This window comes from Lycium ferocissimum, chromosome 2 (assembly GCF_029784015.1).
Source record: "Lycium ferocissimum isolate CSIRO_LF1 chromosome 2, AGI_CSIRO_Lferr_CH_V1, whole genome shotgun sequence".
NCBI classification, from domain to species: domain Eukaryota; kingdom Viridiplantae; phylum Streptophyta; class Magnoliopsida; order Solanales; family Solanaceae; genus Lycium; species Lycium ferocissimum.
The window spans coordinates 59,211,470-59,237,141 of NC_081343.1; the positions used below are offsets into that span (position 1 = coordinate 59,211,470).

At 34.5% G+C, this 25,672-nt stretch overlaps 3 protein-coding genes, 1 non-coding gene and 1 pseudogene across 5 annotated transcripts; 4 read left to right on the top strand and 1 right to left on the bottom strand.

Moving 5' to 3' along the window:
- Nucleotides 1–4,021: 4,021 nt before the first annotated feature.
- LOC132048424 (U2 spliceosomal RNA) lies at nt 4,022–4,216 on the top strand. The gene has a single exon (XR_009412970.1). It is a non-coding gene; the product is annotated as a U2 spliceosomal RNA (small nuclear RNA).
- A 951-nt stretch (nt 4,217–5,167) lies between these two features.
- Nucleotides 5,168–5,345, top strand: LOC132048428 (U2 spliceosomal RNA; annotated as a pseudogene).
- Nucleotides 5,346–8,621: 3,276 nt separating this feature from the next.
- On the top strand, nt 8,622–11,795 carry LOC132046384 (thiosulfate sulfurtransferase 16, chloroplastic-like). Of its 2 annotated transcripts, none has more exons than XM_059437003.1 (7): nt 8,622–8,906; nt 9,029–9,133; nt 9,274–9,384; nt 9,515–9,588; nt 10,691–10,761; nt 10,876–10,929; nt 11,410–11,795. In XM_059437003.1, exons 1-7 carry the CDS (start codon nt 8,833–8,835, stop codon nt 11,482–11,484), a joined length of 564 nt encoding a protein of 187 aa, XP_059292986.1. In that variant the 5' UTR covers nt 8,622–8,832; the 3' UTR covers nt 11,485–11,795. The 2 variants fall into 2 exon arrangements, with proteins under 2 accessions (XP_059292986.1, XP_059292987.1); XM_059437004.1 differs by having other exon boundaries at nt 8,626–8,906; nt 9,032–9,133.
- Nucleotides 11,796–11,935: 140 nt separating this feature from the next.
- On the top strand, nt 11,936–13,812 carry LOC132046385 (protein IQ-DOMAIN 20-like). Its single transcript, XM_059437006.1, has 2 exons — nt 11,936–13,101; nt 13,211–13,812. Exons 1-2 carry the CDS (start codon nt 12,895–12,897, stop codon nt 13,379–13,381), a joined length of 378 nt encoding a protein of 125 aa, XP_059292989.1. The 5' UTR covers nt 11,936–12,894; the 3' UTR covers nt 13,382–13,812.
- Nucleotides 13,813–14,095: 283 nt separating this feature from the next.
- Nucleotides 14,096–23,709, bottom strand: LOC132046383 (serine/threonine-protein kinase STY17-like). Its single transcript, XM_059437002.1, has 16 exons — nt 23,406–23,709; nt 22,950–23,064; nt 21,103–21,176; nt 20,844–20,960; nt 20,639–20,693; nt 20,054–20,164; nt 19,231–19,281; nt 17,705–17,865; nt 17,523–17,630; nt 16,973–17,046; nt 16,518–16,693; nt 15,659–15,754; nt 14,888–14,968; nt 14,750–14,803; nt 14,530–14,664; nt 14,096–14,446 (listed from the first exon to the last, which is right to left on the bottom strand). The coding sequence occupies exons 1-16, from the start codon at nt 23,600–23,602 to the stop codon at nt 14,366–14,368; spliced, it is 1,686 nt and encodes a 561-aa protein (XP_059292985.1). The 5' UTR covers nt 23,603–23,709; the 3' UTR covers nt 14,096–14,365.
- Between the last annotated feature and the right edge of the window lie 1,963 nt (nt 23,710–25,672).

Below are 25,672 nucleotides of genomic sequence, written 5' to 3' on the forward strand. Positions count from 1 at the left end.
CCTCCCTTGTTAGCCATGCACTCGGGATTCATGAAATCCTTGGAACTTGTGCAACATCGGGAAGACGAAGCGAAAGCTTTCAATATCGACCTTCTATATGTCCCTATGAATGTGTACACGAGGTATACTTCGAATATACAATATATATACATAATCTATGGAATTTGCCTTAAGCTTGCATTTCATATATTTAACTTTTCATTGATTGGATACTAATCCCTTTCCTTTTTTTTTTTTTTTTGCATGACTACCGCATACGAGTCCGAGGGACTCGTTCGCATTCCGCCCTCGATGTTGGGCTGAAAGCCCAACATAATCATTCTCGAGTCATCTCCCCATCAGGCCCAGTCCGTAGCAAAACAAAATTGAAAATTAGTTGGGCCGAAGCCCAACAGCAGCAGCAGATCCGCAGCAATTGGCCTAAATGGGCCAACTCACTTGATTTCGGATTTCTGGGCTAAGCCCAACAACAATCTGATCGTGCAGTCCCTGAAAATGGGCTGAGCCCATCTATTACATTTCTTGTGCCTCTATTTTACTTTGTTGCATTTAATTTGTGTTGTTTTGACTAACACTTTTATTCTATTTTGTCTTTTAGCTTAGATGAATCATAGGAGAATTTAGAGGGGCTTTAGTTTTGATAATGGGAGTTATTTAAGAAAAATTAATAATTAGTTCCGTAGGTTTCATCTCCTTCTTCTTAAAGTTATTTATAGTATCTATAATATTTACTTTTAGAATAATTGATTTTCAATAGCATAAATTCATATTTTAGAGTTAAAGGAGTCATACTTTATTCTTATTATCTTGAAAATTTTAAAACGCCACTAACACGCAAATAGGAAACTAAAGAATATTTTGCAAACATTCTTAAGGTTTATTCAAATTATGCATATTTTTAGCCAAACACAGTTAAATAAAGAGAAAGAAATTCACGTCCTTATAAAAAAACAAAGTTAGATTTAGTTTGCATCTATCTTATTAATACCATTTTAGTCAAAGTTCGAATTTGCTAAAACCTATTACCTATATGCAAATCATTACGTTTTTTTTCAATGGTATTTAAAGTGTGCTTTTTACGCAAATTGCTATATCTACTACAAATCTTATTTCAAATAACATTATTGTATTTCTATTTGAGCATTAACAATATTTGCAAGCATTTCTTAAATGGCATTATCATATTCTTTCTTCAAAATCTTAGCAACATTCATGAGTTCTACTTCAAATAGTATTTTAAAATCTTCTTTTATGCAAATTATCATATTTTCTATAAATCTTCACTTTAGATAGCGTTATTATATTTTAAAGGCTTAGCAATATTTGAGGTCTTATTTTAGAATATCATGTAAAGCATTTTTTACGCAAATTATCCTTATTTGAAGATAACATTGCTATTTTCATCCAAGGTTTTAACAACATTTATAAAATTAGACGGCGTTATTATATTTCCTTTAAAATCTTAATAAACTGTACAAGCTATTTTCTTATAATTTAAGCACTATATTTAATCTTAATTAGTTAACCTAAGTTTGGCCGGTAAACCGTAGTTAACGGATCCTAGAGGATGCCTAACCCCTTCCCTTTAGGATAATTAGAACCCTTACCTAGAATTAAAATTTAAGCAGATCATTAACGGAAGTATAGTTAGGTTTTACCTTAGTTAATAAATTAGGTGCCCTAATTCACCTTAAAATCAATTAGGTGGCGACTCCTTAAAATAAAGAAAAATATAATCTCCAATATGTTGTCTCGTACTCTAATTTAACCCGTTTAAATGGGATATAACACTGTAAAACCATTGATAAAATTCAACGCGACTTCCTTTGGGGCTCTAGTGCTCAGAAAAAGAAAAAAAATCCACTATGTTAAATGGGACACTGTCACTCTTCCAAAAATGAAAGGTGGTCTTGGCCTCTGTAAAGCCCACCATAAAAACCATTCTCTCATAGCCAGCTTAGCTTGGAGGCTTTATACTACTAAGAATACTTTGTGGGCCCTTGCTCTCATTACAAAATATGGCTTGAAAACCTCTCGATACTCCTTGTCCTTTATTTGGCGTAATATCATTAAAGGAGGTCAAATCTGTTCTTTAGCAGTAGCATGGACTCCGGGCAATGGCAATACTATTAATTTGTGGAATCACAGTTGGATCCCAGGCTCCCCCCCCCCCCCCCCCTCTTAGAAGCCTTATTCATGGGCCGCTAAATGCTCAAGAGAATAGTTACACTCTTGCTAACCTCTGGAATGACGTTCAATGGCAATGGGATAATCTTTTTGTGGTCATTCCTCCTCATCTTAAAGCCTTGGCCTCAACTGTTACTTTACACTTAGGAGAGAATTACGCCCCTTATTGGGCTAAAGAAGCAAATGGTATGTTCTCCATGAAATCTGCCCTTAAACTTCTCACTAATGATGCTACTCTAACTTATAGTTTTACTTGGATATGGTCTCTTCCCACACTACCAAAAATAAAATCCTTTCTTTGGCTGATCTCCCATAATAGCCTTCCTACCAAATCGTATCTCCATCTTATAGGCATCATAATTGATTCCTCATGCCCATTTTGTCCTTCTGTAAAGGAGACTATCACTCATATCTTGATAGACTGTAGGGTTGCTAGGAAAATTTGGCTAGATCTTGGCCTCAACCTCAATAACATTCTCAATACCTCTACTCACTGGTTGAACAATCTCCACAATCTTCCCTCCTCAATATAATCACCTTCTCTGGTCCGAATTCTATCCCTTTATCCTTTAGAACATTTGGATAAATAGGAATAATAATACCTATAATCGCCAAGCTATCAGCCTGAATGTTCAAGACATTATTATGAGAGCGACAGAATATAAATACTCCACCTCTATTGATCATCACCATGACACTAGACATCTGATAAATATTAAATGGCACCCCCTAATAATTGTTGCATTAAGTTGAATATCGATGGTGCATTCTCTTCCAAAACGAATAAAGGAGCCATTGGTGGAGTTTTTCGTGATTCAAATGGGAATTGGATATTAGGATTTTCTCAGGCCATACATTGTTTAAACCATACTATGGCTGAGCTGCAAGCTTTGCTTCATGGGTTACAACTTGCCTTAATTAAGAATTATATTCCCTTGGAAGTGGAGACGGACTCAGTAGAGATAATACATCTACTTGATAAACCGCAGCCGATATTTACTGATATAATATATTCATGCAGGTTGCTATTGAGGAGGTTGGGGAGTCCAGTGGTACGTCATAATTTTAGACAAGGCAACAAAGTAGCTGACCTTTTGTCCAAGCAGGGGATGAAACCTAGCTCCAACTCTCAGTCGTCTATTTTGCTAACGCCGCCATCAGTCGTCCTAAATGTTTTGGAAGCAGACAAGCAAGGACTGATGTCTACTAAGTTAATATCATCAACTATGTGTAGTAGTTTAGCTAGTTTAGGGAATGCTAATGTACCTAGTATGTCGTATGTACCAGTTTAACTATTAATAAAATATCCGTTCAACCAAAAAAAAAAAAAAAAACAGTCCATGCTCAAACAGTACTGTTCATCCACATATTATAAGTGTTGCAACTAATCTTGATTTTTCTTGTGAAAAGAAGTTGGGGCTTTTGAATGTTCAATCAACAAATTATACAGTTTAAGCTGCCGACTTGCCAAGTGATGTTAATTTTAAGTTTTTAACCAAGTCACTTCATTATCAAGCTCTTTTGATAACTATGGAAAGGAAAAGAAAAAGAAAAAAGAGGAAACACACCCGCAAAAACGAATGTTAAGAAACAGATAGGCATTTTATTAAGGAGATCAGAATTTGCGTAAATGTGAGCAAATAGCCGATCTATCACCTTCACCTCCATATAGAATTGAACAGTACTGGTTTACCTGAATGTTTTGATGTAAGTGCCCCTCAAACATACAGGCATTGGAGTTGAATCTCTGTATGTTTGTTCCCACATCGGAACCCAAGCAGGACTTGAATGCAAGTGCTTGTAATAAAACCCCGTCACTTACAATTGACAATGCATACCTTTCTCGGCCTTTTGGCTAAGATCAAGTGTAGTATCTGTTCTTATCAGTTTAATATCTGATATGTGGACCATCGGTTCACACGATATTAACTCAATTTTTTAAGGGGAGAGTCCATCAAGGTAGCTTGCTACTTGGGCTCTCGCGTGTCGCCCATGCGTTGCACTATTGCACGGGCCTGGCGCACCCCACCAAGTCCAGTTCAACTGTTGTAGTCCAAGTTTTTAGAGTTCTTGATGCTCTGTGTATTCTTTGATAAAATAAATTATAGTAATGCAGTTTGGTCTTTTAAGCATATTTTGGGAATCAGAAAAACAAAAGTTGGATGCTCAAAATTAACTTACAATAGTACGATGGGGCATCCAATTTTCATACAACCATTACCGAACCTCCACTTGGATTCATTTAGAGTCTTGAGTATTAACTGTTTAGTATAAATCATCACCATTTAATTCTTAGACGTTTGGTTCATTGCGTGGTTTAATTGTCCAAAGCATAATAGAGGTAATTATTTATGTGTCGCGCCAAATAGATTTTTGAATTCAATCAGTCAACTTTCAGATGCAATTTTTCAGTTGTAATTTTAATATAAATAAATGAATATATCTCAGTGATCTCAAAAATCGCAGCAAAAAGACAAATTAGGACATAAATTAACTTACAAATACCTTCTCTTAACTTCAAATATTTTTTTTATAACTTAAACCAAATATGCTCAAACGCCTACTAAAGCTTCTCACTTCCTCCTCAACTTGGTCAATATTAAGTAGTACTTCATATTTTGGAGTCTCCACATTATCAGTACTTTTGTCTCTCAATATATATATATATGACTGCTAGTAAAAGAAGAGTTAGTCCATAATATGCATTTAGTATGAGCAGATAATCAAATCTATCACGTCGACCCTCCAAATCTTATTAAAGACCGTAAAGTTTTAAGTTTTCGAAAGTTCTATTTTACACAATGTTTTCATCAGGTGCATCTCATATTTTGACAATGGTCATGGTACAATAACAGAAGCCTAATAAATTTCATTCTGCTTGAAGATAAATCTCTAAATTGGTTGCCCACATCGTTGGCTGAAGCAGTACTTTGAAGGCAAGTGCTTGTGATAAAAGCCAGCTGCTTCCACTGGATGAAGCATACCTTTCTCGGCCTTCTGGCTAAGATCAAGTGTAGTATCTGTTCTTATCAGTTTAATCTGATATGTGGGGATATTAACTTAATTTTTTAAAGGGAAGAGTCCTTAAGGTAGCTTGCTGCCTGGGCTCTTGCGTGTTGCCCATGCGTTGCACTGCTGACTGGGCCTGCAAAGGCGCAACCCACCAACTCTAGTCCAAAGCTATGTTGGGCTCCAATCCAGAGTTCTGTTGGGCATAGTTACAACTTTCTGAAAATTATATGGGGTAGTTGTGTTAGGTCCACTTCATTACGTGAAGAGATTTCGATAATGTAGTGATGAAATTAATTGTATTGTATTTGACGTGAAGTAGAGAGTTAAGAACCTAAATGAAGTGTTGAATAAGTTACGTTCCATCTAGCTAGCATTAGTGATTGAGGTAGTAAATACCACGAGAGTCAACTCCAGGAATTTTCTTTGTTGTAATTTTACCATAATGGGAGGTTTAGGCTGACCCCAATCCGTATATTAATATCCAATAGGAGAAAACATGGAGTGATTGAGTAGTGGGACATATTGCCTGACTTCTCCATTAACATCAAGTAAATTTTCCCTAACTTTACACAATTTATTTGCCCAACAAAAACCTTTATACGGTTTGATTCTAGACAACGTCAGAAGTGTTGTAGACATCTACATCTAGACAAGTTTTTGATCCTAGTGTAAATACAACAAGGTAAACACAATTAAGCTTCTAATTTTTTTTTTTTTTTGGAGGATTCCTCCCTGTTACATATGTGCAAAATCATTGAGAGAGCTCAGATACTCAACTTCAGGACATGTGGAGTGGTTGCATCACTATTCAAGCCCAATGCTTATATCCTGGGGCCAAGCAATTGCACTTTTGGCCCTATTTTGTGCTGGTCTTTACTTTTTGGCCTTCAAGATCGAATATTAATATCCAATAGGAGAAAACATCGTTAAAAAATTTTGAGTCAGACATCGGTTTGAAGGGCAAAATTTAAAGACTAGCACAAAATAGGACAAATTACATACAACATACATATAAATTGTTAGAAGAAACTTTAACGAGACTATGAATTCATGAGATTGATTTAGATTCTCATACGGGACACTCCTATCACAATATTTCATTTACCCGACCATTAGTTTTTGTTCTTTTTCGTAGAAAAGGAAAAAGCTTGGTAAATTTCATGAATGGTCACTTAACTATCACTTTTTTTCACCAAAGTTACTTAAATATGTTTTCTAACACAAAAGTCATATAACTATCACTTTTTTTCACTAAAGTCACTGAATTATATTTTCTAACACAAAAGTGATATAACTATCACTTTTTTCCACTAAAGTCACTTAATTGTGTTTTATAACACAAAAGTCACATAACTATAACTTTTTTTCACCAAAGTCACTTAAATATATTTTTACAAAAGTGCAAGACTTTTATACTAATTGAAAGAGCTCAAAAATTCAACTTCCGTTGGATAATATTTTTATTTTTAATCAAATAGATACAAACTCAATTAAAAAGAATCGACACGATCCAAAAATCATGCAAATGTTAAAATATTAAAGAAACAAAACTAATCCTTCACCAAGTATATGATCCTTCTCTCTAGGGGCTCTCAAGTGAAAAATGTGTGAATTTTATTGGCCCTTTTTTCCAATATATATTATACATGTTGTTGGATAGTAGGAAATTGAAGTATACGGAGTAATAGTTATTATTATTTGCATCGGAAAAAGTAACCTTGTGATAAAATAAAAAAAATCAAATTTATTCACCCTTTGGTATTTTAATATCTACATATTAAGTTTTGGTTCGGGTCGATTTTTTAATTAAGTTTGTATCTATTAGATTAAAAATAAAAAAAGAATATAAAAATATTACTCATTGGAAGTTAAATTTTCCAATAGGTGTGATAATAATTTTGGTGACCATTCATGAAATTTACCGGGAAAAAGCTCCATCTCTCCAACAAGGTCCCAATAAAGACAAATAGAATACGTAATCTCATGACAACCTTTTTTATTTCAATAAAATTTCATTAGATATGACGACATATATATAACACAACAAAAGTTACCAAAACCACTCAATTTTGTACGCCTTTGAAGCTCATTGATAAGTTTGGATGGGGCTCCTCTCCATTTCCACTCTCTTCATTTTCCCCAAGTTCCTATTTGGATGAAAGACACATGTCACAGTAAATAATTAATGGTTGAGATCTAATTTCCCAAATCAATGTCCTAACCATTGTTAAAATAACAAATATTTTCTTTATTTACTCTAAAAAGATTTGACAATCCCAAAATTCTAACTAAAACATTATCTCGCCTATAAATTAATCCTAAAATTTTCTTTCTTTCCTATTTATTACGTGTCATATAAATGACTTATAAATTTTCTTTTCTTGAATTAAAATTAAAGTATCTCGCCTATAAATTAATTCTAAAATTTTCTTTCTTTCCTATTTATTACGTGTCATATAAATGACTTATAATTCTTGAATTAAAATTAAAGCACGAAGTTTACAAAAAAAAATATGGGAATATATCTAGATGGACGTGGGGGGGGGGGGGGGGAATTAAAAACAAATGTACAAAAAAAAATTGTTCAAAAGAAAAAAAAAAAAAAAAAAAAAAAGGTAAGAGCACATAATAAATAGGAAAAGAAAAAAAAATTAGGATTAATTTATAGGTGAGATAATGTTTTAGTTAGAATTTTGGGATTGTCAATTTTTTTTAGAATAAATAAAGAAAATATTTGTTATTCTAACTATGGTTAGGACCTTGATTTGGGCAATTAGATCTCAACCATTAATTATTTACTACGACACGTTGCCTTTCATCCAAGAGATAACCCTATAAAATGGAGAGAGTGGAAATGGAGAGGAGCCCCATCCGATAAGTTTCATCTAAAAACTTACAACTGCAATTCTCATAAAACCACACATATTAATTTGGTATGAACTTTTATTCATCTTTTTAATTCCACAGTCATACTATTAAAGAGTGGCGAGATGGAAGAAATTTGTTCACCTCTAATAAGAGATATCTCGTGTTTGATAAAGCAAAAACTTCTAGTAAAAATACTGCCATCCCCGATTAGATAGTGCACGATCGAATTTTAAATTAATCGAATATGTGAACTTTTAATATCGACGGATTAAAAAGAAAGAAAGATATAACCTCCACTATGAATATAACAAAATGTAACAAGGTGAAAGGGCAATAATAAGGGCATTGAAAAGTGTGCGTGTGGATAAAAGGAGAGTGTGGCATTGGACTGGAAAAAAATGGGTCCATTTGGGACTTATCCAAACCACAGGATATCCAAGTCATCCTCACATCATTTCGGAATTATCTCAACCCAGTTCTGCAAATTATGATCCAGAAAAGTCCATAATATTCTTCGTTTACGTGTTTATCTATCCAAACACTTAAGACCCATGTTGCTTCCACTAGTCTACTCCATGCCTTGTCTTCACCCTTAAATATCCCCCTCCTTTTCATTTCTCACCATCAACATAACAATCCAAGAAAGAGCTGATTCACATTCTATTGAATTTCCACCACAACTTTGTTCACTTCTATACTACGTACTAACTCAAAGTTCATAGCTTGTATTGAAAAACTTGCAGAGCCAGCAAATTAGAAGCAATCATGACAACTCTTTCCCTTCCCTCCACCTCATTTTTACTTCTTGAGTGCCATGGTCCCAAGAATTCGACAAATAGGTATTTATATGTATTAATAATTTAATTCCTCAATCATTACAAGTTTTCATTTTTTTTTTTCCAATGGGTGTTTTCCTGTTTCTCGTATCTGACACTGTTTTTATGACTTGAATGCCTACTAGCAGCAGGATCACTGGATCAGTATCAATGGTACCAGTGGCTAGGTCTCAATTTCAGCCACAAAGAAGACGTAACCTTGGAACTAGCAATAGAAATCCAAGCTTTAGGTGGGTTCTTGATTACACTTTATTATTATTATTATTATTATTATTATTATTATTATTATTATTATTATTATTATTATTATTATTATATTTTGGCCTCAAAATGACTGATGGAGTAGTGGGGTTTCAAACAATTTGTTCAGCTGGATGGCAACAGTTGGAGAGAAAGTGCAGTCCTCCACTGTTCCTACTTCAGTTCCTGTTCGAGTTGCACTTGAATTACTTCAAGCTGGCCATCGTTATCTAGATGTCAGGTACTGCCAATTTTTGCAGTTTACTTCTAAGTATTTGATAAAACAAATTGGGTTTTATTCTAGATAGTAACTATTAGTACTAATTTATACTATCAAAGTTTCAATCTTTTTTAACCTTAAATTCGTGCAGAACCCCTGAAGAGTTCAGTGATGGGCATGCTGCCGGGGCCATAAACGTTCCTTACATGTTTAAAATTGGATCAGGTTCGATTATTAGTAATTTAATACTCCCTTTTTTCTGAGTACCAGATGTTGACAATACCATAGTATTACAAAATAATTTTTTACAAGTGTCCTCTTTATTTCTAAGTGGCAACCATGCATGAATTTTTTATAATTGTCATGAGATGTCAAAATTTCAAATGGTCTACGCCTGGTTTTTCCTTGCCGAGTGTCTTCAAGTTTACATGTAAAATGTATCCTGCTTGGCAAGTGTAGATAATTATTACATAAGTATTACGTAATGATGACACATGCTAATGATAGCTACAAAAATAGTGATGAGGTGCCTATGTTTAATCTTCCATCGTTCCATGGTCAAACATTTCGTACTGCCAAAATTGTACCAACTCATAAAAATAATATTGTAGCAAGTATTTTATTCTCTGGAAAAGGGTCAAAAATACCCCTCTGTTTTGAGAAAAGAGCTAAAAATATCTTTCATTACAAATTTGGATAAAAAATACCCTTTCCGTCATTAAAGTTTTCAAATATACCTTTTGTTTTAACGAAAATCCCCAAAGTAAGCCGATTTTATTTTTAAACCTGCTTTATTTAAATCCGACGTAACTAAATAAAATACCCATATGGGTTACCCGCTCCTGTGCCTAGTGAGTCCAGATGTAAGACTTGGAACAAGTTGATCGCATATGGGTTTTTTATGCAGTTGGGTCGAATTTAAATGGTGCGGGTTTAAAAATGTAATCGGGTTATTTTAGGGGATTTGGGAATTTCTTCCCCTTATTTTCAGAAATACTACTCCCAACACCAGAAATGAGAAAAAATTGCACTGATCTCGTGGAAATATTTCATTATATCAAGAATATGTCCGATCAGTTTGCTTCTGTACATAGAGTTGATGTTCAAGATTGCAAACATACCAACTATTTCAATGCGTGAATTTCACTATCGTCATTGAACTTTATTCATTCTATCAGAAAGTTATATAGTACAGTAACTAATTTGTCGACTGAACTGCCTCAAAATTCCTCAGAAAGTAGAAATAATCGAAAAGGTCAAACTTCAGCACGATCATTAGTTTTTAGCACTCTGCTACTATTCTTTAGCTTCTGCATGTTTGGTGCAGGTATGACAAAGAACCCTAGCTTCTTGGAGGAAGTGTTAGAACATTTTGGAAAGGATGATGAAATTATAGTTGTAAGTCCACAAAGCTATACTATGATTTAAATAAGCTTCAATTTCACGAGTTAATGATTTGTCAGTTTGATTTTGCTTATTAATATATATCTTTGGTTGACTTTCATTATACAGGGCTGCCAGCTGGGGAAGAGATCATTTATGGCTGCGAGTGATCTTCTAGCTGCTGTAAGTCCCTTTTACATGTTCTTGAAAGTAATTAATTTGCATGAACACATATAGAGGAAATGAGAAATATTAAATCAGTTTGTATATGCAATGGCATCGACATTACCGAGATAATTCACTAATATATATTAAAAATTTGTATTTTCTTTACTAATCAATATGTATGTATGCAATAGATCGATCTCTCTTGGAAGTTGAAACTAATCCAAAGTATTTTGGGACAAGAAGTAAAATTTTAGAACCTCTACCGCCCAAACTCAAACATATATACAAATTGAGCTCCCCAGACTCAAACTTATTTACAAATAGTGGCCCTAGACTTAAACTTACATACAAATTGAGTTGCGGTAATAGGTTGCCACTGCCGGCATAAATTTATGCCGACTCAAACTTTACATACAAATTAATTGCGACAATAAGTCGACACTGCTGACATAAAATTCTGTGTTCGCCACTAATTCTTTTTAGTATATTTTGCAGGGATTTACTGGGGTGACTGACATTGCTGGAGGATATGCTGCTTGGACAGAGAATGGACTTCCGACTGAGTCTTGAATGTAAATCATTAATAGCCGTTTGTTCACTCACATAAAAGGGTATATTAATTAATAATAAGCACAGTAACACCATCTTAACAACTGTAACCAGTAGTCCACTTGATGAAGTCAATGCCCTTTCATCACATCAAAATGTGGACAAGTGCGGCTGAAGTTAAGAAGCAACTTGCTAATAGTTTTTGTACAGTAATTTATAGGCGATATCCGATGTGGAAAAATGTGAAGTGCTGAAAAAAATTGCAAGCAATATGTGTAAATGTTCTCCTAATTCTGCTGGAATAAATAATATTGCCTGAAAGGGTTCTCATCTGCTGACTTGCGCTCTCTCAAAATTGTTGTCATGTTTGTTTTCAGAATGGTAACGGTAACTAGATCTCTTAATACATTTTTCCTTATTTTGATATGTAAAATTTGCAACTTGCACTACTCTTTCTTGTATTTATTGATGAATATCTAATTGGAAAAGAGAATTAGTATGTGTCTGATTTAACATCGAGAGTTAGTCAAATTAATACTCTCAAGGAAAAAAAAAAAAAGAATTGGAACAGACTGATATATGCACTTGTACTATTTGTATAGCTTTATTTTACTTCTTTGCTTTGGCTTGAAAACAACGATAGATTAAATACGGTAGGTACAAAATGTCTTAGGTGATCTAATAAAACACGCAAGGAAAACTGAATAATCTAATTCTTAAATTAAGGAATCCTAACGAATAACATACTGACGGAAATGATTAATTTTAATTAAAAAAAAATGAAGAGAGCAAATGCAGGTCGATATAAAAAGTGACCACCTAACTTCTAGTAGCGAATAGCGTTGGTTTGAATATAAAGGATGGTTAGGCTTGCAAATGCAGAATAAGCTGGACCTTACTGTACTAATTTAATCTTTCAAAATTATATTTAAGGTGTTAAGCATATTTATAAAATTAAATTGCATATTTATAAAATTAAATCGCTTATAATGTAATTACAGCTGAATGTGTATTATACACGTAACTGGTAACTCATTGTAAATACTGATTAATTTGGTATCATATGTTAATCTATACTAATAGTGTAAAAAATTCTATATGTCATCAACGTATGTAACCTAACCTAAATCCTTTTAATTGTATGTTTTATTTCTTTTGACTTTGATTGATATTCCAGTACTCCAAGCCATGTCCCAGCATCAGTGGTCCCTGGTGCTGGAATGGTCCTTTGAAATACTTTAAAGTTTAACACAAAATCAATTTCATCTTGCCACGTTCTCTTAGGCCTATTGTCCCATTCTCTTATTTCCTAACAAACATGTTGGCCACGCTTCCTTATTTCCAGAATGTATAACACGCATAAAATCTGTCCATTCATATGCTCTTGCAAAATCAAAGGCTAGCAAAATTTAGAAGCTAACATTATCAAACATGAGGATGTCCAAGAAGAATTGGTTTGGCAGTGTCCGAAAGAAACTATTCAGGTCATCTCCTACTATCACTGTTCTTCATAACAACACAATTACCACAAGGACCAGCAGTGCCAGACAGTCTATAAACAACAATGGCCGCACCTATTTTATTTCTAAAGAGGATATGGCTGCTCTAACTATCCAATCTCACTTTAGGGGTCATCTTGTAAGTTGTACTATTAATTAACCATCTTCTTTAGTTTTCATTTTGACATCAATATTTGCTAATTAGATAAACGTTGTGATTAACCGTGGAAATGATTTTTTTTTTCCAGGCAAGACGGGCGTTTAAGGCACTGAAAAGCCTTGTGAGGCTTCAAGCAGTGGTACGTGGGGCATGTGTGAGAAGACAAGCAAGAATAGCTCTGCATTGCATGCACGCCCTAGCGCGGTTGCAAGTAACTGTCCGAGCTAGGCAACTCCTCAGCAAATGCAATGACTGTTGATAAAGGACCTTTTAGGTGACCTGATAGTCTAAAAATTATTTCACACTGTCAGCATATGGAAGTTAAAAGTCCTGTGCAAATTTTCGATGAGTTGCATCTGAAAATTGGTCAGATGTTAACCATCGGAAAGTAAATAGGGCAATCAGATCATAGGATTGAGGGAGTACGTACTCATGTGTGCCTGAACATGACTTGTAGTCTTGTACATCTTGTGATCCTTAGAACTTGATAATTGCAACGAACAAAACTGTGTAGTTCTGCTGTTTCCTGTGTTGCACTTGCATATAGAGTTTTTAAATTTATATAGGTCTTACAGTAGTGAGCTTGGGAAGCTTCTGAAGAATATGTTGATTATCAGAAAGATATGAAATGTTTTTCTACAGCATACATACTACGTACGCATGGGGTTGTAAGATGATCTAATTTTCTTCCATTCTTGTCTCTTTTTGTCTTGCTAACAGTTGAATCTTTTACATCTCTTCGTACAAAAAAATTATTGTTTTGATCATTATTTCTTTTCAGATTGTATACCTAGAGTCAATCGAATACAAAGCTCATTAAGAAACACTGTGAACTAGAACGTGTAAACACGTCTTGGATGAAAATCAATACTTTTGGGACATTCCCGGTAATCTGAGCTGGCATTGATAGACATCTCGGTTAGCTTCAAAAACATCAATTCCGGCAAGCAATGATCTAGTGGTCTAGAACCAGTTAAAAAAGATATAGGTTCTTAATTAAAAAGAGTAGAAAAAGGACTAGCAATTAGAACTTGCGGAAATTCACAGGTATTCTGTACAGAGTTGCCAAAGCTTTCCTCACCAGCTTGCACCCCTGACTAAATTAGGAATAGTAAAAGAATACCAAGCAACATTGGATAAAACCATGATACAAAAACTAATCGGATCGAGTCTGGTCATCTGAGAATCTGTACACCGAGACAAAAGCTGAAGGCCGAATACCCTCCTCTCTTTTAGTAAAATCTCAGTGATTGCCCTTTCTAAGACCCGAGAAAAAGCTACTGATGGATTTGTCCTTGTGTCTGTCCTCCCCATCATCTCCAACCTGTTTTTTAAGCATACAAAACTAGGTTCAAAGGAATGAACAAACTTTAATAAAATCAAGTTTATATAATGCAGATGCCTAACCTCCCTAGTTAGTTTCTGCAGAATATCCAAAATCTCCGAGAAATCAGGTCTCTCAGTTGGGTCTTGCTGCCAGCATTTCTCAAGAAGTTCAACAAGCTTTGGATGAGTGCTTTTAGGAATTGTTGGCCGAAGACCCTGATAACCATCTCAGACCAAATGTGAGGTGTTAGTTTATCTGGGGAAGATATCATTAGTACTACAGATGACAGTGTTATGCTACCTGCTGCACCACACCTATTGCTGCTTGTAATGGTGTTAAGTACGCATATGGAATCTGTCCCATCACAAGACATGAAAGTTAGTTGAGGTGTTAAGCAACTAATACATGAACATAAATAGCTGCTACGCAAAGACTTACTTCTCCAGTCAGAAGTTCCCACACCACTATACCAAAGCTGAAAACATCGGCCTTGTGGTCATACGGTTTGTGTTCAATCACCTTCAACATATAAAAACCATTTTAAGCGTGAGACTTGCATGCTGCAGGACGGTTAAGCGCAAAACTGGGCTAGAATGTTGGACTGGGATAGCGTAAGAGAATGTTGTAGTATTAAAGGTAAAAGAAGTCAAAACCAATAAACCAAGAAGTTGAAGTTTTAATACTTAATATTGCAGAATCCAAATGTATCTGCATGATAAACTGTAAACGAGTCCTGCAATGCATATTACCAATGACAACCTAAGCAAAGTAACCCCCGTAGAAGGTCATCGAAAGCTCCTTGTGCTTAAAGTGTCCAAGATGCAGGAAGGTGAACCAAAAAAACACAAGTCACAAGCACTGCATGAAGGTGACAACCACACTTTACTGAGTGTGGAAACAAAATTCAATTACAAGGATGAAGGCAAAAAGTCAAGAGAGCATCACACATATTAAAATCTCCTCGTGCTTAAAGCACATAAGATGACGGAGGTGTATCTCAAAGCACTAGCCCCAAATCAACTCGAAGGGAACTATTGCAGTTGTTTTATTGTGGCAACAAAATCTAAGCACGAGGATAAATAAAAAATTAGTGGAGCAATCATGCATATTTTTCAGCAAGAAAAGCAAAGAATTTGGAATCATGAGTTTCAACTGGATTGAGGATGTTGCAGTAAGTTCTGTATAAAATTAAGTTCAGATCTTCTGCACCTCAGGAGCCATCCATCTATATGTTCCAGTTTCTGCAGTCATCACCCCAGTTTGAACCTGCACTCTCGCGACCCCAAAGTCACCAACCTTAACAACCTGTCAAGGAGAGGATGGATCTTAAAGTCAGAGTGAACATTCTGTAAACAAAGCAATTAACGTGGGGGGTAACTCTGACCAGCAGCAGTGTAGGTGTTGCTGGGTGATTTAAGCATAGTTCATCAATAGATTTCCTTGGAATGCAAAAACTGGTGATGTAGAAATTAACAAGAATCAGTGTGCTATTTTGCACATTCACATTTTTCGAAATATGAACCAACTTAAATTGCCACTGATCAAGCTTTAATGCTGGTACTATTCCTCATTGATTTTCTTTTTATAGGATTCAATGAATAGGTGGACCCTGCAAATTAAATTTTCCATCATCTTTATTTGACATTTTTAATTGGCTTTACAGTCTGATCACAAATATGGTTCTTTCACTTAAATAGTTTTCAGAATATATCATCCACATAATCAGACATTTCAGAACAGAAATAGCAAAGGGTTCTGAGCAGTGAAAAACTTGGACTTCTAAGCCATACAGATCTCCTTGATTGTTATTATATATTCTTAAGTTAACCTCCCCTAGCCTAATGCAAGACACAACTTTCCCCTGTATTTTCCGAGGCTAATTGCATATTAACCTTGAATTGCCTTCATGTTTGATTGCACCCAAATTTTTGCATGAGAATGGATTACGGTTTAAAGATAGCTTAAAGACAGCTTAGTAACAGACGAATAATTCCCTAGACTCCAGAAAAAAAACATTCCGACTACTGGATAAGCTTTTTGAAACAGTTGCAATACAGCTCTGACTTACTCCATGTTCATCCATCAGAAGATTGGCAGTCTTCAGATCCCGATGAATTATTTTATTCTGGTGCAGATAACTCATTCCCTTAGAAACATCAATTGCAACCTTCAGGAGAGTAGGAAGCTTAAAAGCACCTCTTTGCTTGTGCAAAAATGTATAGATGCTTCCTCTGGACATGAACTCTGATCAATAAAATAATCAGATGCACTTTGTCATTAACGTGATGAAGAAGGATAGGCGTACACCAAAAATTTATAAAAATAAACTGCCATTCAAGTGCAGTAGCGTGAGCAGAAAATTCAAATTTTGGAAAATGAATAAAAGCACATCTCTGCTTATGAAACAATCAAACAATGTATCTGCTGGTGAACACTATGTAACAGTAATCAACAGAGAACAAACAGTTCTAATTATTAACAGACATAGAAGTTCAATTAGATATATAAAATCTTGAAATGTACCTGTCACGATGCACAGGTTCGGAGGTCGTGTGCATGCCCCTATAAATTGAACAACATTTTTGTGCCGAATTTTCCTAAAACAGAGCAAGACGATCTCAAACAATTGATGGAATTACAACACAAACTTGATAATAAATTCAAATCCACATGCACATATATCCATAATATTTTAAATTTGTTATTCTTGAGTGTGTTTGGGAGAACCCAGTCCCTTGAATTATGTAGGACCCATTTTTCTCATCTGAATAGCCTAATGCCACTAAGAAAGAAAATAAAATAGCTTAAATCCACTTGTAGAAGAAATACCTAGTAACTCAATAAAGTAGAAAGGAAACAGGACATTCAAATTACGCAGAGGGAGTAAAAACATTGTAAGAAATTCTCTAGTGGCACAGCAGAAATGTTTTCAACAGAGTACGACTATGTTAGGAGCAAAAAACAATCCTTCAAATAGCCTTTTAAGTATGGAAAAGATTCTATACAATATACTCGAACAACAGTGAGGTTATGCTGAAAGGGATTCTCAACCATGATAGTACAACCGACACACCTCATTATAAAGACCTCCTGGGTGAACTCTTTTACCATATCCATATTCAAATGTTCAGGCTTGAGAACTTTTATAGCCACTTCCTGGCTACAGTATGTGCCTTTATACCTGAAAAAGACAGTATAAATCCACTGACTCAACAAACTCAACTAGAAATCAAGATGTGGATCGTCGGATCATACAAATCTCCAAATGACCCAGATGCAACTTTGTTTTCAAATTTCAGCAGACGGATATCAATTTCCCAGTCATCAGATCCATCAGTAGGTATTTTTACACTATCGGAACCTGATTCAGATGTTTGACCTGGCTCATTCATTGCAGCCTGGAACTGTGGTTGCTCCTGAAAAACATTACCAGAAGACAAAGCATTGAGACCATCTGTCCAGGATGATAATCAAAATCTAGAAGAATAAATAAAAAGAAAACTTGTTCAAATTAGAACCTACAATTAGTAGGTTTAGTTAGAAATATGTTTTACTCAGTTACTAACATTTACTTTAGGTCCTATGCTTTGGGAGTCTTTAAGTCATGTCAAAGACTTACATGCTAAGTGAACTTTTAGTACTTTTTATTTTTATTTTTAACAATATTGGTTTGAGATGAGCTTAAATATAGGAACATGGTTAGCTATTCATTAATTTTTTCCGATCAAGTATGATTAGCTATTCATATAACTGATCCTAACTTGATTGGATTGAGGCTTGTTGTTTTGATTCCTTTTATCGTTTTATAACCAAAATCTCATGCATATTACACATAACAACCAGGAGAAAGTTGAAGAGACAACCGTGTACCAGTTACTGAAAAAGTCGAGCTGGTCACAGAAACTAACTACTGTACTTCTTGGTGAATTTATTTTCTTACAAGCCCATTTAATATAACTGAACAGAAGTTTTAAATAAAAGAAAGTTTACCCAGTGGGTAATTTGGATGGAGTCATGTTAGCCTCATATTATTATTGGTCATTTGGTGTTAACATCAGTATCCTACCAACCTACAATTATGTCAGGCGTCCAAGCCCAAATTGTCAAGTAATAATTAAGTTTCAAGCTTTAAAATTTACAGTGACGATTCATACTTCTTTTTATGCGATGTGAAGTAGGGTGTTAGAGGATATCTGCATGACTTCTAACAATCTGTTATGCAATACATATATGAACCATAATTTCAGTTGACGTTAAATCTTACTTGTGCTATAGCTGTGGCTGGAAAAACTGAAATTAATTCAGGGAGAGTTAGCAACAGAGCATTTACAGTATTACTACAGTAGAAAAAACAACTCTCTTCTACAAATTTGTCTAGAATATAACACAGTTGTTAAGTATGTTTTCTTACTCACAGAATGCATCAGACAAGCAAAGGCGAGCCCTCATGTTTGAGGAAGTCATTGAATATCTCTTGTTATCTCACTTTGAGTAGTTCTTTTATTTTCTGATCCCACTAATTAAGTGGACAATTTTTGGTGAGTACAACAGATTCAACTCAATGTAATCATGTGGTTGTCCATTCAGCAGGAGACACAATGGAAACCAACTATTTCAGCAATTTCTCTATAGTTGCATAGCAACATAGTGAAGAAAAAACAGCTAGATCAGCATGTTACTTTTTGCAAAAGAACATAGCCACGTAAATTATATTTAGTATTAACAGAAGATAATTTTGAGTCCCATTCTTGTCCACATTAAGCAGTCAGAAGAATATCTACCTTGCTCCTTATAGTTTCCTTTTGCACCTCACTCTTAAGCAACTCCGTCTCCTAGAATTTCAAGCCAGATGAATAAGTATAAAAGCAAATTGCCACAAAAGAGAAAAGCAGAAATATACTTCATGGATCTAGTGAATATAGGAAGACAGAGGGGTTAATTTTCCAAACTTTCATATTTATATGATACTACATCCTCAATTCACCAACTAACAGTTGAGCGTCCTAGTATGTGAAAATATATCTAGTAGAAAAATATGACAAGAATGAGAAAGTTATCAGCATTAAAATGCATTCTCACCATCCCATTATTATAACGACATTCTACTGCAGACATATCTTAGATATTATTCGACATAAATTGTATTACTAATGGTAGAAGAATATACTAAGGTAATGACTGCAAAGTTGGTTTAAATGTTTGATAGAAAAAGAAATCACATCACAGTTCAGAGTTTGAGAAGTTTAATGAGTTTGAATTCTTGAAAGATGTACAGGAATGAATGGTGTCAAATATTTCAGGTTGTCCAAAATTGAAGGGAAGCCATAAAAACTGGGACAGGACGACGAAACAAGCATAGAACTAACAAACAATCTAGTAGATCAATGAGGAGCAAAATTTAGAACTTTCGTATGTTAACAAGAAAAGGGGAATTAAAGCTTACTTTAGTCCTGCAAACACAAAACTTTCATCTTTTAACTAATGCCAGAATCAATAATACGTATGTTAGTCATATAAGTAGATTAAAATTGTAGAAATAAGAAAGGATTTCTAAACTGCTAGCAAGCATTTCGTTATATCTTGAGAGAAACATTAGTAATGTACCTCATATGGCCATCCATCAACCACAAAGACGTCCAAGGAGAAACCATCAGTAGTTGAAAAAACATGGGCCTCTTCAATGTTCAGACCAATCTCAGAAATTATATTGGTCAACTGGGAATCCAGGATGAACGTCAATGTAACCAAACAAGATAAGAACAAAGTTAATATGATAAGATAAATATGTTTAACAGAACTCTGAAAATATGGCAGCATCTGCAGAATAATGAAATTATATATTTTTCAAGACAGCACAGATCTGAAAAATTTAAGCAGTGATATAACCTTAAAATGCATTAGACAGAAAGCAAATAAAAGATACAGATTCCAGTACAGGTAAACTGTCTCAATATTTTTCAGAGACTATTCGATTCTGTAGGTGTATTAACTGGCTAACCCCTCCCCTGTAATCCACAACAGGAATTCAAGGGGTTTAACCTTATTTCCTGTTAAATTCGCACTAGCCCCGCACACATTAAATTCATGAAACTACAGTTTGTGTTTGTGTTTGATTATGAGAATGTAAGAGGTGATAAGAGATGTATTTATGAACAAAAAGGGAGGAGGATTCCAAAAAGAATGAGGCACCTGAGTGAGCGTTTTTGGCTTGTCAATTGTTGAAAAAGTAATCTCGTGCATTGGCCTGCACAAAATCAATTTGCTCATAAGAATACTGCTAGAAAAGAAAAGTCAATTAGAAATCCTTTATGAAGACGAAATAAACTCTATATGAAAGCTATGAAGAGCATGATGAATCTTATCATCACCAACTCAAGAATTAAGGCAATTTGACCTGGTTGTACGCGAAGTTGAATTGATATCACTTTCTCCATCATTTACAGGTTTATTGTCCTGAATTTCAAGGGCTTGAAGATTTGGTGCTGAACCAAATGTTGGAGGAGGATGAATGCTGGAGAGAGAAAACCATATGGAAGCACACAAAAGTAATAGACGTGAGGAAGCACAACAGAGAAAATTCAAAGGTGCAAAAGTAATGTACAAAAAGAAGTTATACTGGAAAAAAACTTTAATTCTTAAACTAAAGAGCATACCTTGGGATTTCTTCTTTAACTGAAGAATCTACATCAACAGTATTGGTTGACACTCCATTGTACATAGGCTGAACCTGCATTGTGAACTTAAAGTGAGAACATGCATGTACTAGAATCTCTCAATTATAAAGTACTTGTCTTAGGCCATGACTCGAATTCTAAATTTTGCTGTTATGGTCAAATCTTTGCTACGAATCTTCAAGTTGGTCGATCATTGCCTTCTCTCTTCTGTTGGGTTTTATATATTGACATCTCCTCTTTCTTTCATTTTCTCACAAATCTAGGCAGAAGCGCACTTCCCAAATCTGGTCTAATCCTGATTCCTTAGTCTTACCGTAATTTGTCTCGCAGTCGTTAATGTTAAATAGAGCTTAGATATGACATGACTTCCATACTCATTTAAGTCTCTCGATTTAAATCTAAACTCTTCTTCTATTTATACCCACTTAAAGCATGTGGCCGCTTTATCCAAAAACTTAATTTGTTAGACATGACACTTTCATTTTCTAAATTATGTTTTCAACATGGCACTTACATTCAGCTTGACTTTTTCATGAAGTAAGGGCGTGAAAAATCTTTTTTATTATTGGTGGGAAGAACACTAGGTGATGTCTTCCCATCTATCCAAGCCTCGGCGGACAGAGTTACCGGGTACTTGTGCTGGTGGGAGGTAGTAGGTGCCACGTGGAATTAATCGAGGTGCGCATAAGCTGGCTCGGACACCACGGGTATCAAGGAAAAAAGAAAGACTCAAACTCAAGAACTTTTCCTTGATTTAAAAGTTTAAATTGATAGAGAAGAAACATCGTTGTTCACTTAATTATGTTTTCAACAGGAACATTTCAAATCTTCTTCCTTTTTGTCCTCAATGAGCCTTAATTGCATATTCTGCAGGATGTGACCATCTATAATCTTTTTTTTGAAAACTTGTGACCATCTATAATATTGTATGATCTCACATCCATAATTTTATAACATTTACTAGCATCTTCTATTTCTACTTGAACTTATGAAGAAAGATGAATCAAACGTCTATCCCCTTGGATGCGTGAAACTGAAGCCTATCAGAATAACAAAAATGTTTAAAATGGTTTTACTTTGGGTCATTGAACCACTACCAGATGTAAAAATGAACAGCACTAAAGAGAGCTCTCATGCCCTCCGAAGGTAGAATGCAAGAGAAATTTGGGATCGATGAAAAGAAAAAAGCCATGTCTTTGACGAGATTATGGCAAATTCACTACTCCCCCGTCCCAAAATACTTGTCATGTTTTGTTCTCGAGAGTCAAACTATATGAAACTTTGACCAACATTTTAATAACTATTTTTCCACCATACTTATATTAAAAGAATTGTAACTTATAATATTTTCGCAGTTTTCAAATATCTAAATTTTAAAATATTGAGTTAATCTAATCTAATTTAGCTTCGAAGATTAGTCAAATTGACTCTCAAGAAGCTAAATGTAACAATTATTTTGGGGCAGAGGAAGTAGCTTTCCATCTTTTTTTTTTTTTTTTTTTGATAAGCATGGTGTCCGGGCCAGCTTGCGCGCACCTCGACTATACCTGCCACAGGTCCCAACTCCCTCGACAGAGGGAGTAGCTTTTGCAACTCCTTTCGAGTACTGTAAAGCAATCACATAATACATCCTGTGTTTCTTAATCAAATCCCCAACTTATTCAATTAAGATCAAATAGAGATTATTCCTCCTTATCATACATAGGAAGAATTTTTTCGGTACATATCAACTTAGCATCTGTTTTCAGAGTTACCAAGAAAAAAAGAGCATTGACAAGGCATACACACAGAGAAAAAAATGCAGTAAAAAGAGATGAGAGTATAACCTGAACAAGGCGGACATCAAAAGCAGGTCTATTCTCAGGATCCTCTGCTAGGTCCAGTAATCTCTTATGCATGAGCACATCTTCTGCTCTCTCCACATTCACATCCGATGCATATCTGCACACACCAAAATTCAGTTCCAAAATATTTTGAACTTGAAACTTGAAAATTTGAGTTTTTGAAGTTGTGTTTGGACATGCATTTTACTTGGAAAAAAAAAAATTAAAGTTTCGTGAGTGCAAGTGAAATTTCTCCCAACTTGAATAAATTTTGAAAATCTGATCAAATTTCATTGCCAAACAGATATTTGAAGATTAAATTTTCAAAATCTATGGCGAAACGCTAGCTTAAACTTTCAAGGCAGAAAAAGGATCAATTACTGAATCAACGAGTACAAAATTGAAAGAAATGACAAAAAAAAAATTGAGAAAGATAGATAGGGTTTTATGGAAGATAACCGAACAGGGAGGCGATTGAAGTGAAGCCAAAGGTGGTCTTCAAAACCAGGTAATTTAACCTCTTCGAGATTCAAATCCTGTAATCTACTAAGCACTTGGTTATACACTTCATGTTTCTGCCTTTGTAACCTATTATGCCTCGGTGACGTTGCCTCCATCGCTCTACTTCCACAACTCTCGTTATCATCCATCGCCATTCACCAACAAACCAAATATCACACAACTCTGTAATTTGGATTATTACAATAAGTAAAGTTCATCCAAGTAACTGTAGAGTAGCAGAATGATAATAAAGTAGTTTGCTTTCCATAATTTGAGAAATTGTGATTTAAATGGTAATGGATTTTGAGTTGATTTGATTTGATTGGATAAATACGAGAAAATTGAGGAGAGAGAAAGGAGAGAAGATTCCGTTTTTCTAGTTACTATAATTTTGAGTGCGGGGCTTTATCGGTGGCATATTAAACAGTGGGGCCGCATTTCTTCGTGAGCTTATCCTTTTTGTGAGATCAGACCAACACATTTTAATTATTTTGTGTCTATGGATAATATTGCTGATTCCATTTTTTCCATAACAAAAAACTTTTTTTCCCTTTTACATAGACAACGAAAATAGTCCTTCTGCCGAGGGTTTCTACGGAAATGGTTTTTCTATCTCCAAAGATAGGAGTAACATTTGTGTACACTTTACTTTATTCAGACCCTAATTTGTGAGATTACATTGGATATGTTGTTGTTGTATAGAGAACGAAAATTACGAAATAAACAATTTAATAAACTTAAAATTTAAAGGTATGATCTCTTGTCTATTGAATTTTTGTTTATTTTTGAGTTCTCTTTAACTTTTTCCTTTCTTTTTTGTCAGACAAATGAGAGTTTGTATCGAGGTCTTTGAAAGATCATAGGAAATCATAGATTTTTCCAATTTATTTTCCTAATGATGTTCTGCACATTAATATGATACTTAATTAATAGAAGTGGACAAAAATGGATATTGACATCACTTCACTCTATAAGGTAACTAAATTACAGATATATCGATGTAATCTAAGAATTACCAACTACTACGTACTTACCTAAAATAGAAGAATTTATAAATTAAGGTTACTCAAAAAATGATGATGTTGTTTAATAGAAGTTGTTAAAAAGTGAATATCATGTATATTCATATTATTTTACTTTATAGCTAAATTACAAAGATATATATTGCTATTATCTAGAAATTACTATGATAAAAGGGTTGAATTTACAAATGACGAAGTTACAAAAAATCACCAAATTGATGGAGTGGAAAATATTTATTATTTTTAATTATATGTTTCAGGTTCGAACTCTGGAATGAAGTCCTTTTAAATTGTCTTACCTTCAAATTTGGACTTTCCGACGTGTTATTTGAATTAGTCGATTTCAAAGCGGATACGAAATATTAAATAGGAAAAAAGTTACTCCATTGTTCTTTGATGGAGTGTGACATAGGTACATTTTCAAGCATCCAAGTGAAGATATTCTTGAGCAACAACTAAGTGGAATTTATTTATTTTTAAGAAAAAGAACATTTGTTGAGCAAATCCAAAAAGTGATGAGGTGGAATCCACATGGTATCTATGGCCAGAATGACTTTGTACAATGAGAACCCTAATAAAATACTTAAAGAAATCAAAAGAATACTATTATCATCTTCCTTTGGCTCAGAAGGACCATATGGTATTGCTGTGGCAAAACGAAGCCGCTAGACTGTAATACAACATATTGTATTTGTGTTCTACTGACAACATATACGACCCTTTCTGGATTTCTATAAACTAATTAGCTAATAATGTTTAATATTGGACTATAAAATTAAGCTCTTGTTATCATCTGACGCCTATTGTATTTTAAGCTTTCGCTATGGCTTAAAATATTAGTGTGTCCTCAAAAAATTAGTGTGTTCTTTTAGGAAAGTGCAATGTAATTATTAAGTTGATGTGGACATATTGTACATCTTCAAGTCAATTTGGTGTTCGTTTGACTCCCTGATGGAAGTGGACTATTAATTTTTTTTTACTAGTTTGGTAACGTAATTAAGTTTTCACGAGAAGTTAAACATATATAATTTGCTTAAATATAATAATTAGGTGAAAACCATTTAAATCATGTGAGACAGAAAAAGAAAGCAACAAATTTAATTTTCCTTCAATTCTCGAGCACCTGTGAATTGAATATTCCCTCCACTCCCCCCCCCCCCCCCCACAATGCAAGTTTAAGCCGACCATTGATTGGTGAAGTAA

What these genes read in the sequence shown, in the direction of transcription:
- LOC132046384 (XM_059437003.1), top strand. Translation starts at nt 8,833, where the DNA reads ATGACAACTCTTTCCCTTCCCTCCACCTCATTTTTACTTCTTGAGTGC. An exon ending in CCCAAGAATTCGACAAATAG is followed by an intron (nt 8,907 to 9,028) that starts GTATTTATATGT and finishes AATGCCTACTAG; the next exon opens with CAGCAGGATCACTGGATCAG. An exon ending in CATGTTTAAAATTGGATCAG is followed by an intron (nt 9,589 to 10,690) that starts GTTCGATTATTA and finishes TGTTTGGTGCAG; the next exon opens with GTATGACAAAGAACCCTAGC.
- LOC132046385 (XM_059437006.1), top strand. Translation starts at nt 12,895, where the DNA reads ATGAGGATGTCCAAGAAGAATTGGTTTGGCAGTGTCCGAAAGAAACTA. An exon ending in CTCACTTTAGGGGTCATCTT is followed by an intron (nt 13,102 to 13,210) that starts GTAAGTTGTACT and finishes TTTTTTTTCCAG; the next exon opens with GCAAGACGGGCGTTTAAGGC.
- LOC132046383 (XM_059437002.1), bottom strand. Translation starts at nt 23,602, where the DNA reads ATGGCGATGGATGATAACGAGAGTTGTGGAAGTAGAGCGATGGAGGCA. An exon ending in AGCCAAAAACGCTCACTCAG is followed by an intron (nt 20,165 to 20,638) that starts GTGCCTCATTCT and finishes CTGGATTCCCAG; the next exon opens with TTGACCAATATAATTTCTGA. An exon ending in TGCAGAAACTAACTAGGGAG is followed by an intron (nt 14,447 to 14,529) that starts GTTAGGCATCTG and finishes CTTAAAAAACAG; the next exon opens with GTTGGAGATGATGGGGAGGA.